This window comes from Odocoileus virginianus, chromosome 4 (assembly GCF_023699985.2).
Source record: "Odocoileus virginianus isolate 20LAN1187 ecotype Illinois chromosome 4, Ovbor_1.2, whole genome shotgun sequence".
Classification (NCBI taxonomy): Eukaryota; Metazoa; Chordata; class Mammalia; order Artiodactyla; family Cervidae; genus Odocoileus; species Odocoileus virginianus.
The window spans coordinates 39,124,692-39,138,336 of record NC_069677.1 but is presented as its reverse complement, the minus strand read 5'-3'; the positions used below and the strand labels follow the sequence as shown (position 1 = coordinate 39,138,336).

The 13,645-nt window shown below is 38.6% G+C and overlaps 1 protein-coding gene across 10 annotated transcripts in view; it reads right to left on the bottom strand.

Moving 5' to 3' along the window:
- MECOM (MDS1 and EVI1 complex locus) overlaps positions 1 to 13,645 on the bottom strand; it is a 607,989-nt gene that overhangs the window by 31,854 nt on the left and 562,490 nt on the right. For 7 of the 10 annotated variants that reach the window (XM_070466460.1, XM_070466455.1, XM_070466457.1 and 4 more), the window contains 3 exons: positions 8,482 to 8,629; positions 7,046 to 7,202; positions 1,382 to 2,738 (listed from right to left, as the gene is read on the bottom strand). In XM_070466460.1, coding sequence (XP_070322561.1) covers positions 1,382 to 2,738; positions 7,046 to 7,202; positions 8,482 to 8,629 — 1,662 coding nt within the window. The remainder of the gene's footprint in view (positions 1 to 1,381; positions 2,739 to 7,045; positions 7,203 to 8,481; positions 8,630 to 13,645) is intronic. The other 3 variants (XM_070466456.1, XM_070466458.1, XM_070466462.1) reach the window with 2 other exon arrangements.

The window sequence follows — 13,645 nt, the reverse complement described above, 5'->3', positions numbered from 1 at the left end:
AAGAGTGGAAGGGGAATGTAGATGAACTGGAAGTTCACTGTCATTGGGAGGGTCTAAGAAAAAGCTTGAGAAATTATCTTCACAAAGGGCTGAGACATATCACTCAGTTGGAAATACAACCTTACTGACCATGTGTAATATACAAGCTACACACAAAATATGGAAGATCTGGGTTTCCACAACCCCCCCCTTTTTCTTTCTCTGTAAAAGAACTGCCACATAAAGGAAAATACAATCATTGGGTGGGGAGTGCCCAAGCAAGGTAATGATGGCTTTGAGACATTTTTGTTTTGTCCTTTTCTATGCCTCTTGTCATGTTTAAGTAGGGGTAGTCCGTAATGAACTGGTAATGTTTCTTGGTTAACACAGATAATAAAGGTAGAAAATGAGTTTGAAGTGAAAAGAGTTTGCAGCTCTGGTACCTACCAAATTATAGGTACTCAAAAAAATATTGTGAATGAAGAAATTGAACAAAACTGTCTCCTGATTAAAAAAAAAAAAATTAGGCAAAAATATCAAATACTGCCAGCTTAAATAAGCTCAATAAAAAATTGCCTACATTTTCCACTAACTCTTAACGATGTTCATGATTTGAATGAGAAAGTAAACGTGAAAATGCTCAGTAATATTTAAAACACATCGCAAGCACTGTTATTGTTGTTTGTACACTTTGAAAAAAACTAGTATTTAAAAACTGAATCATCCTGAATGGTCCAGTGTTACCTGAGAACTGGACCTAAGAGGGTTTTTATTAAGCATATATTTCCCCACCCTAAAAAATTTTGGATGCAAAGGAAATTGAATAATGCAGGCATTAAACACAGATGTGTTTTTAAGCCGATCATTCACATCATTTACAAAGCGTTTTTGTGATCAATATTTCATTTACATGGGGCTTCTAAAAGATTTACTCAGAAACAGAATAGGACCAGCACTTATTAAGGTTTGTGTTGGTAGGTTAATAAAGAATAAACTCTAGCTCTGTCCCATTTCCTTCCAAATAACCTGACCCATTTAAGTACCCACACATATTTGCATTAATCCTTCAGAAGCCTCATTCTTCCGCCACTTGACAACTTGCTTTAAATATGGCTTTCCCATATTTTCCACTTAAAAAAAAAATGTGTTTAAAAATAAATTTATTGTCAAGGGAAAGAACTCCATGGGTCTATTCCAAAACCCCAAATTCGGAGACATCCAAAAATAAGTCCAAAGCTAATGAGTTGACTTTCTGAATAAAAAATGAATTCACCAGATCAAACAACTTTACTCTGTTTTATAACAATAATAAAAAATGGTTTGTTGAAAGTCGTAACTTTAGTGTATAAAAACTACCTTGTGTTTGTCCGTCCACACTTAGCGGTCTCCCAGCCTCCCTTACCTGTAAATAGGGTCCATAAAGAAAGGAGTGGGTCTAGCATGCTGTAAGGAACCATCGGATGCTGGTCTTGGTTCAATGCTGCCTCCTTTCTTCTCCCCAAACACGTGGTTTTTACGAGGCTCAGTCAGCTTGGTCCCACTGGCTCTACTCCTGCTGCCCATACTCAGATCCAGGGGCTGGTCTTGGCTTGCAGCCGGGGTCGCTGAAGGCTTGGCAGGTACTGGGGTTAAGGGCTTCTCGTCCTTGCGTTTAGTGGTGAGATCAAAGGGAGACTCAGAGCTTCCCTTCTGCAGTTTCTTTACTTCACTTGGTGATTGGGGCTCCATTTTCAAAGGTAACGATCTCAAGTCTCTATCAGGAAATGGGTACATTGATTGAGAGAATGCTGGAAAAAATGGGAGGGGAAACATGGAAGGGTAAGGTAAAGCTCCAACTTTTTTGTCTTGCAGCCCCACCAGTCCTGTTGAACCAAAGTATTTTTCAGCAATAGAAGCAATAGCCTTTATAGAATCATTCACAGCTCCTGACACCGCAGTCTGCTCCTCTAAAGATGGTGAGAAAATGGAATGATTGCTGTATTCTTTCTTATTATGTATTGAAGCCAGATTCTGAAGAGGGCTTACTTTGTCTTTGAACATTTTACCATTTTCTTTAAATTTCTCTTTATCACTTTCAATGTCACTTTCCAGATCAGAGCCCGAGGTTGTTTCCAGGTCACTGCCACTTGGTGTACTGACATCATCAAGGTCACTACTCTCTGACTGGTCACTGATTTTCTCAAGGGGCCTCTCTTCAGAGGGCCTCTCGGGCTGGAGCTCCACTGGCTTATTGTCCCCTACAGGTGGGTGTTTAGATAGTGCCTTCAAAATATCCTGTGTAGCTGGCAGTATCTGAGGATGTGTCATGAGGGGACTTTGACTTTTGTTTGTCTGTTCAGTACTTGGCAGTCCTTTAACAGGAGAGCTAGCAGGTATCAAAGGAGGCCTGTGGTACAAGCCGGAAGGAAATAGACCAGGGAAGCTAAAAGAAAATCCAGGAGCTGTTGGAAAGGTAAGACCAGCAGGATGCCTATTGGCGCCAAAATAGTCAGCAAGGCCCGGGTTGGCATGACTCATATTAACCATGGACGTTTTATCCATAGCTGGGGTTCCAGGAAGTGAAATGCCTTGGCCAAAAAATCCACCTGCCGCAAAATGGTTCTTGCCCTCACAAAACCTCCTGTGTTTATTTAAGGAAGACGTAGTGCTGAACATTTGTCCACAGTCTTTGCACTTGATTTGGGTTCTGCAATCAGCATGCATGCGCTTATGACGACAAAGGTTTGAAAACTGAGTATAGGATTTATGGCAGACCTCACCTGTGTGCAAACAACAAAAAAGAATCTCAGGCTTTATGGCAATTGCTTCTGAATTTAGCAAGTATCACAAGTGGTTTACCCCAAATTTCAATTAGGAAGCCAGGAAAAGACGTTGGAGGCACCAAAGTGGTGCTCCAAACACAGAAAACCCCATTTCACTAGATTCCAAAGCAAGGCATCCAACCTGACAAATGTCTTGAGACAGCACAAATATTTCATATAAATATATATAAATATTTGTCACCCCCACTACATCATATTTTGCATCATATTTGTATATTCAAATATTTATTAAAAAGTCAAATTCCAGCATGCACTAATTTCCCAACCCAATGACGACACCAGCAGAATCTTTACAACATAAATTCTTAAGATCTGCTAAACATGAAACATAACAGGAATCCCTTTAAAATTTTAGACCATTTATAGATTTCTATATTGTAAGCACCAACACAAAAGAAACAGCCTTCCCCTCCCCCAGAAACTTCACCTTTATTCCCTCTTCCCTCAGGGAAAAAGCCTGTGACTGCTCTACCATTATTTAATTTGTATTATATCATATGCTCTCATCATTCACACATCAAAGCCACACAACAATGCACATTGTGTATTCTGAGGCATTTTTAACAATCATTTTCATGATTTGAGAAAGACTGACATAATTTACAATGGCGCTATTTTAAGCCTGCAAAGGAAACTAAATTGAATGTAGCCCATCCTGCATTGCTGGTTCCCATGAACTATGAGCACGTCCTCCGACTTCCCCTCACACCAGTGGTTGTGCTAACCTTCCTGCATTTATGAAACCCCGTCCTTGGGAAACATGTCCACTTGTTGTCATATCTTCTCGGGTTATCTTGGGGCTTGACTTGTATGCGGTACTGCCAGCTACAGCAAACGGGGGAGAGTGCATGGAATGCTCGAATCCAGTCAGGGTACAGTAGTGGGTGCGGCTGGAAATAACCCTCTTCCCCCAGAATTTGCCAAAACAGTAGAACATCTTCTTCCTCATATATGTCTGAACAGATCCAAGTATATTTTAAGACCAAACTCCTTGACTCTTAACAGCTCCTTTGCTATGTAGGAATCCCACTCACCCCATGTCTGGCAAGATTACAGTATCCATTTCCCAAGCATCACATTTTTATGTTACTTTACTAAAGATGAGTCCCCTTTACGTGTGAGCTTACTTTCATGCTTCTGTGCACGTTAATCCATGCAGAAACATGATATGCCTTGTTAATAATTGTTGAAACAAATACAAGAAATCAAATTGAAGATAAAACGCAACATTTCTTTCTTCCATGTGATGACTGCCTTTAAACTCCTAAGTCAAAACAATAACAACTAAAAAAAAAAATATTCAAAGAAGATTTTATGAACCTTCAGTCATGCAAAATTCATCCGGAACTTCGATTATCCCCCACACCACCAAACAGGAAGTACCAAGTGATTCCATATCTATTTCTTTTACTACTAACAATTAAAATGCATTGCTACACACATCAATTGTGCTTAGTAACATTACAGGAGCTTTCAGCTGTGGGATGATTCATGACACTGTAGAGTCTAAAACATGCATTTTAACGGGAAGAGAAAATGTTGAGTTATTTCTTTTCAAGTCATTCTATTGGAATATTCAACAGAGTCTGCTTTAAAAAGATATACTAGTTAACCATATACAATAAATACACATACTATTGAAATTCTTTGATATAATAATTAAAACCATATGAACTAGAGGGTAGAAACATGAGACTTTCACTAGTTATACTAATTCAGCTATGAGAAATAACAAGAAATAGTAAATAAAATGTTGATGGAATTCTAAACACGAACTCATTACGAAAGTGACACCCCTCCTCTGGGCCATTAAAAGTCATTGAGAAAATAGCCCGATGGGTGTTCAAACAAGGTGTAAGGTTTTGAAAGGTTTGTAATATTTTGGCAAAGAAATATTGCTCTCTACACTTCTTTCTAACAGCGGGAGAGGTTTCAGAAAATCAGGAGTTCCTCTATATGGGAGTAACAAAAGGTGCATCTGACTTTCCTGGTTGGAGGCTCTCTCACACTGCCAAACAGTGTTTGTATCAGGTCTCCAAAACTTAGAATGTGGGCTGTCTCCATCGGCAGAGGCTTTGTTTTTCTCACTTGAAGGCCCAGCGTGGCCCACCACAAACCACCAAGCCTTCAGGTAAGGGGCTCAACTGATGCTGAAGTCTAGGCTGTACTGTAATTTTCTCAATAATAAGGAATTAGTCAGCAGTTAACATTGCATTTTTCTACTTATTAAACAAATTAAGACGTATTTTGAATATATTCAGCCTATTAGAGCATGTGGTTTCTATTTGGGAAGGCTGGAGGTTTCTGTAAAGGCAGTGAGTAATTATCTTAGCGCTGGTGACTCTGGGCTCAAGCTTGGCGGCGCACTGTAATAAGAGACAGTTGCCATAAACACACCAGTGGGGGTAAAGCGTGGTGTGTGGCCTTCTGGTGAGAAACAGATATCAACTCTAGGTGAACCTCCTCCACTCCAAAGTCTCCACACCAACTCCTCTTTTGTTCTGAAATTACACGGCTATTATTCATAATTACCCCATGGTCCTCTGTCAGATTTTATATTTGAAGAATGCCATCTGCTATTTAAATTTACCAATAATTACTGAAAATACAGTCATGGGAAATAGGTCTGCACAATCTGATTGGGAAAAGGATACCCTATCGTGTTTTAAAGTGAAACACTGGACTTCAACACAATTAAAATTCCAGATCCCAGAATCTTAGATGATAGGAATTTCCATTTTCTGACTTTTAAATAGTAGTGAAAGCATTAAATGGGTGATGATAATTCATATGATCAATTCTTCTCTATTTCCCACCAAAACATAAATGTCTCAAAATGTATTTCTGAAAAATCAGAAATAAATGAATTATGTATGCCTGCAGTACTTGTAAGTACATTTTTAGGGCATTACGACCTAGAGTCAGGAATGTCTTTTTGAGACAAGAAGTCTAAAATTTCCATTGTATATTTTATTTCCCATGACTTTCAACAGAGCTTCCTCAAGAGGGAATAGAGCACCCTTTTGTTTCTCTGCTAGTCCTTTTCAATCCACCCAGGGAACAGAAGAACACATGAGCAAAACGGGATGCTAGGGTAAGCTGGAAGGGAAAGAAAAGCTCTCATGGGGCTTGGAAACATAAAAGAGAGCTATGCAAAGGTAAAAAGGAGGCGTGTTAGTCTCTGGCATCTCCATGTTGGCACTGAAAACTAGGTTTTCTTCCATCAGGTGCTGCAGTAGTGCCTCATATACCTACTACAAACCATCAAGTAGCTGTCAGAAAAAAAAAAAGTAGCTGTCAGAAAAACTGTTTTGCAAGGATTCCCAAGTCAGAGGATTTGCCAACTCCTGAGTATGCTTCATCCAATTCTGTGCTTATCTGGATCCAAAATCTGTCTCGAAGTTTGTGACACAGCCCAGTGAGTCACTGTGTTTATATGCCCCGCTGAGCCATGGAGAAGCCCAGAGTTCTTGCCCAGATGGACTGAGAACAACTGATTTTCCATATGAAACATTTCAGCACAATACAGAAAACAGGGGTGGGTGGACAAGAGAAGAAGCAAAAGAGGGCTGAGGTGGACCTGTCCTGAAGCCCTTGTTATAGGGATATTCTAGGTAGGCGGCCAGATTGAACGTCCCCTGGAAATACACTGTAAATTTCCTTGAGTGCATGGGGTTAGAGACGCAGCGTGTCTGGCATCAAAGTAAAAGTGTTCTGCTTTTCAAGTAATGGAGACCTACTGATCTGCAACCTATGATCAGTCACAAAGGGTAGATTAAAGGGTCTTTTATTCCCCCCATCCCCTCCCCTACCACACACCCACAGTCCTAAACCTACTTGCCAGGTGAGGTTCTTCTAGCTCTTTCTGACCCAGAACAGGTTTTTCTCACTTCATTTTGTCTAGTGTACCTGTTATTTGCTGTTTTTACAAACCACACACATTTCCAACACGACAAATCTCACAACCTGGGGGGCTTCCTTCACATTATTTAACAACGTGTCTTTTCTCTACCTGTTACTGATCCCATCTAAAAGAAAACACCCCAGGGATCATAGGCAAAATACCATAGATCTGGTTATAAAAGATTTTCTTGTCATAGAAAATAGCCTGACCGGATGAGACCGTAAATTGCTAACACAGAGGCCCCCTCATTCGGGGCCATGCGTGGCTCACTCTCCTGGTTACAGAGCTTTTCGGATGAGAGACAGATGCAGGAAAGGGGGCTGGAGTGTTGAAAACTTACAGATAAAGGGCTTCACACTGCTGTGGATGTGCTTGTGTTGTTTGAGGCCCGACGAAGTGGCAAACGTTTTGCCACACTCGGGGCACGCGTGGGCCCGGGCACCAACGTGCTGAGAGCGGATGTGCCGCTGAAGGTTGCTAGGGTCCGTGAAAACCTGCTAGGAAATGAGTACTGATTAATCAAGAAACTTAATTCTAGGACACAAGAAAGAAGACCAGGAATGCCTCAAGAAGGGATTGTGTGTGTCTGTTTAGTTTTTGTTTGTTTTCCCCAAAGACCAAAAGAAGGTCATATTTCCAAAGTGTGAGCCTCTCGAGGGTCAGGACTGTAAACTATTTAGCTCTGTAGACTCAGCACAAGTATCCATTGGTATCAGTTGAACAAAATAATTAATGGCATTACTAAAGCATACTCAAGGTCTTCTTGATCCTGTTTAGAGTGAATGGAATTAAATAATAAAATACAAGCCATGATATTATTTAAAATGGTGTACTATTTCCATCCTTTAAAGATGTACAAAATTGGATGGATTTTTGCCCAAAGTGTCCCAAATCTACTCGAAGAGTTCCCTTAGGAATTAAATTCTAACACTGTGCTTTATTAAGTAACCATTAAACTAAAATGGTTCCTTTGGACATTGTACTAAAAAACAAACAAACAAAAAACAAAAAAAAAAAAATAGGGAAAACAAAAAGCTACCCACACATCTGGAAGCAAAATACGTCTAAAGATAATGTCAAATGTTACAATTTCTGCATGAGAAAAGATATTCAAATATGAAAATTTTTTGAAAAGAGAAATAAATTTTCATGACACCAGGACATCTTTTAGTTAATTGAGGAATATGAAAATTTAATGATGTGAATTGCTGTTCCCATAGTTAAGAGTAACGGTCAAGGTGAAGTGCTTTCAATTCGCTCTTATATTGTTCAGCCCAGGTCACTAAGGCACTCCACTTTTAATTAGAACCAAGTCATAATTTATAGTGGGGACTTGGGTGGAAAAATCTGCAAGTGTAGGAGTCTCCCATTCTTTCTGCATAGGCATTCAGAAACTGTATGTAACTTCCGCACAAAATTGCTATTAAAAGAAATCAGTAATGTGCACTGGATGAAATTTTCATTCTCCATAAAGCTATAAAACAACCCCACTCTGGAAAGCCAGTAGCGGAACCAGGAATTTACCAAGGATGTCTGACACCTAGTTCTGGAACTCACCATTAAGCCTTACTTCCTCCCTTACAAAAATAAAAGGATACCCACTAAGTGTTTTTATACACTGTACTAATGCCTTCTAGCATACAACACTCGTCTACTTTTCTCAAGATATTTATAGTTTCCCTTCTCACGGCTTGTTTTTATATATCGCAGCAAATGATGGATTAAGAGAGAGCAGGATGACAGAGAGAGGCCAAGTAGTCTACAAATTCACTGTACCTTGGCACAGTTCTCACATTCATAGTGCTTTCCATTGTCATGTGACATCTGGTGGCGAATTAAATTGGACTTCCAGTTAAATGCCTTGGGACACTGATCGCACTTGTATTCCCTCTCTTCAGTATGTGACAACATGTGTTTCTCCAAGCTGTTAAGAGAACAATGGATTTAATAGGACATGGTGACTAAGAACACATTAATAAACAGAAAGTCATTTTCTTACGAATCCAACTGGCAATTAAAGAAAGAAGAGGGAAAGGAGTTGAAGCAGGGAAGAAACGGAGGAAACAGGCTTGCAACAGACAAAAGTACATCTTACATTCCCTGGACTGTGCCTCTCAGCAGTACAGAGAAGTGCCCCTGTTGTTAGAAAATAAATCTGATTCAGCTAGCAGGGATTAGGTGCCAATTTAGGGGCATGATAAACAACTAGCTGTTTGCCCAGTTCTGGATTCATTACACAATTCTAACTGCAAGACGGACTGCTGTTACCCACTTAATTCAAACACAAACACTCAAACCGAAAACGTTAAGAGATTGCTTAAGAATATGCAGGAAGCTATTCTATCTAACATATATAACTCTTACATTGACAAAGGCACTTTTATTCCTACCTATATTACCAATGGGAAAATGAACTGTGAGTGAACTTTTCAACAAGCCACTTCTTAATACAACCAATATGATAGATGGTCGCTTACAGGGACCGATGAATAAATATTCAAGTGCATAGATACGGCTGGATGGCATCTTCGATGCAATGGACATGAACTTGGGCAAACTGTGGGAGATGGTGAAGGACAGGGAGGCCTGGCGTGCTGCAGCTCATGGGGTGGCAAAGAGTGGGATGGAACTGGGCAGTTGAACAACAACAATATAGAAGCAGATATAGACATTGATGGAAACGTTACCTAGAGAGAATATATATGTATATATCTTATAACCTAAGGTGTTATAACCTAAGGTGTATGTACCTTATAACCTAAGGTATATATCTATCTATCTATCTATCTATCTATATATATATATATATATATATATATATGGTGTTTTATATATATATATATATATAGCCTATGAAATAGGGAGGAAAGAAAAGTATATCATACTGTAAGTGGATGCACTTGTAAAGTCCCTCCAAAGAAAAACAGGGTTAGAATTTTCTCACAAGTATAGCTTCTCTGTTTTAAAACTTAAAATATTTTACCTTCTCAAATGTTTCCCTGTCTCACTAAAATTTGAATACAAAATCTGCATGAATATAATGAAAATTCAATATTATAGATAATGGGTTACTGTGATATTCAGAAGATACTGGCAACATTTTTGTTAATTAAATACACACATATAACACATTAGGATACTACTCCCAAATAAGGTAACCAGAACTCCTTAGAGAAATAGCCCTCTTCAAAGTTGATGCATGAAATACACATGATGGGCTTCAACATCTTGTTATGGCAAAAATCAAGAAAGTTACAGATCATGGCAAAAAAAAATGAAAAACTAGGTTGCCAACCTGAAGAGACACCCACTGACTAAAGATGGGGAAATTTAAGCATCACTAAGAATAATGATCTCATCTTTTAATGATAATAATACTCAAAAACACAAAAATGAAACCTCACCAGTTACCCTGGGAAGATGCTGAGAAGCCAAATCATTGCTCTGAAAACTAGTAAGTAAAGGGATCTCGCCTTTCCTATCTGAACTGTACTTCAGGAGGAGCAAATAATCAAGGAAGGGGAGTTTTTCTGCATAGAATTAATCCAGATAGTAAATACGGAAACAATAGGGGAATTAGAACACACTCATTTTGCAGCACTTGAAGAATTAATTAATCTAGGCAATCCATTATATGCCTCCTAATGGAAATAAATGATAGTACCAATGAGGTATTCTTCCTAAAACACTGAGCCTAAATCTGATCACAGCTTAGGATGTAACTATGAGTATACAGGAAATAGGATGGATAAAGATGACAAAAAATATCAAGGGGATATAACCAGTAGAATACAGCCAGGAGGAAATGCTACAGGAAAAAACACTCAGTTTCTTCTGTATATAAACTATAATGAGAAAGAGGGACTTACTGACTTTGATTGGAGAAACCTTTAAATTAAGAAATAAGAGGGACACAAACCAATTGCAGTGATGGATCTTATTTTGATCTTAATGAAAGCAAAACAAACTCTAAAAATAATGAAATAACTGGGGGAATTTGATCACTGAATATTTGATAGTAATAAGGAACCATTCTTTTTATTTTATTATTTTTTTTTGGAACCATTCTTTTGAAAGTGAACTTATGTTTTACATATTTTCCACAGACACACACTGAGCTATTTATAAATAAAATGACATAATGTCCAGGATTTGTTTCAATAATCCAAAACGAGTATAGCTGAGATAAGACTGTTCTTGTGTGACAACCTGAGTACACTACCACCCTCTCTAGTTTTGTGGGTATTTGAAAACTTCCATAATAAAAAAGCATTAAAAAAACTTATCAAGCATGCAAGCACTGCTTCTTCCCCATGTTTTATTTTTCTGTGAGATGGACACTCTAAGTTTGAGAATCAAGTGTGCCTAGAATATGTTACCCAGTGGTTGTGTATACACTGTGCGCATGGCCGTGTTTGTGAAAAAAATAAAATGCCCTTTCTCATATCTTGACAAATTAGAAACACCTTTCCATATTTTTCTCTTTCTCAGTTTCCTCCTTCCAATTCTATTCATACTGGCACATGAACTTATTTTTCCTGCCTATGAGTCAGTCAACGTGGTCATGCTATCCTATCTGAGCACCAGCAGCGTTATCTCTGCAAACAAAAAGTACCAAGAGAGCACAGGTGTGTGGAGTCACAAGAATGGCCCTATCTTTATCTACAATATGTAATCCTCTGTTTGTTACACAAGCTGAAATGTTAATCAGAGAGTTAACAGAAAGATATTAGCAATGGCAGTTAACATTGAATTGAGTCAGGGACATCTTCCAAAATCGTTGTTTGATTGCTGTTCTTACTATCGTCTTTAGCAAACTAACAGGGCCTGTCATTTCATGACATGTATTGTATTCCAATGTTCTTAAGTCATAAACTCTGAAACCTAGTGGTGAAAGAATGTCCTGTACATTGAGATTTTTCCTGTCTCCTAACTCCAAGAGTATGACATTGTTTTAAGGTATAGTACATGGTACACTCTGGAGGACATAGCTTAAGTTAACCTTAAAAGTGTATTCCAATATACATTAGGTGCGGACAAATACTGTTTGTTATTATGCGAGATCAATTACGCGAAATACCAAGAATAGTCAAATTCACAGAGTCAAAAAGTACATTGGTAGGGGCCAAGGACCAGGTGGGGGGTGGGTGGGAGGAAGGGATGGGAAATTAGTGTTTAATGGGGACAGAGTTTCAGTTTAAGAAGGTGAAAAATTCAAGAGATGGGATGATGGTGAGAGTTGCACAACAGTAGAAATATATTTAGTGCCACTTAACTGTACAGTTAACTATGGTTAAAAAAGCATGTTTTATATTATGTGACTTTTACCACAGTGCGTGCATGCTCAGTTGATTCTGACTCTTGGCAACCCTCTGGGCTGAGCCCACCAGGCTCCTTTGTCTATGGGATTTTTAAGGCAATAATACTGGAGTGGGTTGCCATTTCCTTCTCCAGAGGATCTTCCTGACCCAGGGATCAAATACACGTCTCCTGCATCTCCTGCACTGGCAAGTAGATTCTTTACCACTGAACCACCTGGGAAGCCCCTTTCCCACAGTAAAAAATCATTAAAAATAAAAGCAAAATACAATAAAAATGCAAAAACAAAAAAGAAGCATAGATAGTATACAACACAAAAGGGGGAAATGATAGCAAAGTAAGGCAAATTTTTTTCTCTTTCTTCTAATCCAGCATAAAATCCATATTGCTCCCTGATCATTATCAGCTATCAGCTACTCAGTGATAGAAAATAAAAAGGCAAGTGGTTCCTACAAAAGCTGATTTTCACTCCTTTCATAAACATAAAAGTAACCAGTCAGTCATTAATGAAACTTCACTTTTCAAAGAATTTTACCCCAATTTATAGAGCTTGGCTTAGCCTTCTGAGTTCTTTCCATCTTTTGCATGCATATCAACCTTTGTTTCTTGCCCCCATTTTTTGGAGGGTGGGCTGCCCAGGTGACATTAGTGGTAAACAAACCTCCTACTAATGCAGGAGACATAAGACATGTTGGTTTGAATGCTGGGCTAGGAAGATTCCCCAGGAGAAGAGCATGGCAACCCAATCCAGTATTCTTGCCTTGAGAATCTTGCCAGTATTTTTGCCATGGACACAGGAGCCTGATGGGCTACAGTCCACAGCATTGCAAAGGGTTGGATATGACTGAAGCAACTTAGCATACATTCCTTTCTCAATATTTTACACAAAAGATACAGAACAGAATAATATACCATGTCAAGAAAGGAATTCTCATTTGCTTAACATATAAAGCAACAATATCAGATTCAGTAAAGTGGAAAATATTCAGGGCATGTAGGTTCTGCACTGGCTAAATTATATAACCCAAATTATCACTTGGATGATCAGTATCAGGTTGCATAGCGACATGATATATCCATCTGGCTGAGCTACCGAGAAGTGAGTTTGGAGAGTTCACCCAATGCCAGATAATTAGGTTTCCTTACTGTTTGCTACTGAATGTTTGACTGAAAGAACTAAATTGACAGTTGGTTTTGGCATAAAGTAGCATTGACTCAGGCTTAATCTTACACCCAGTCAGAGTAAGAAGGTTTCTCCATCTAAGAAGTATTGCTACACACAGTATTTTAATGTTGAGGCTGTCAGTTTTTGTTTTATAATGTTGTCCAATACTTTTGATAACAAAATAGAAGGAAATATACTTACCCTCTGGCATCAGAGATATGGCTTTACAATATAAATACTTTTCTCACCTGTTGGCATTTAGTGATTTCATTTTGGCTTTTAATTTGGACACAATATATTTAGGAGATATGCTGTGATTTTTTTAATTACAAATCCATGATTTGCCAAACATATATAACAGACTTATTCTCTATGTGGGCTTATATTAAGTACTGAAGATGAGTTTAAAGGGTATTGGGAAAGCCCTCTTAGTCACCTGAATGTTTTCCCTCTAAC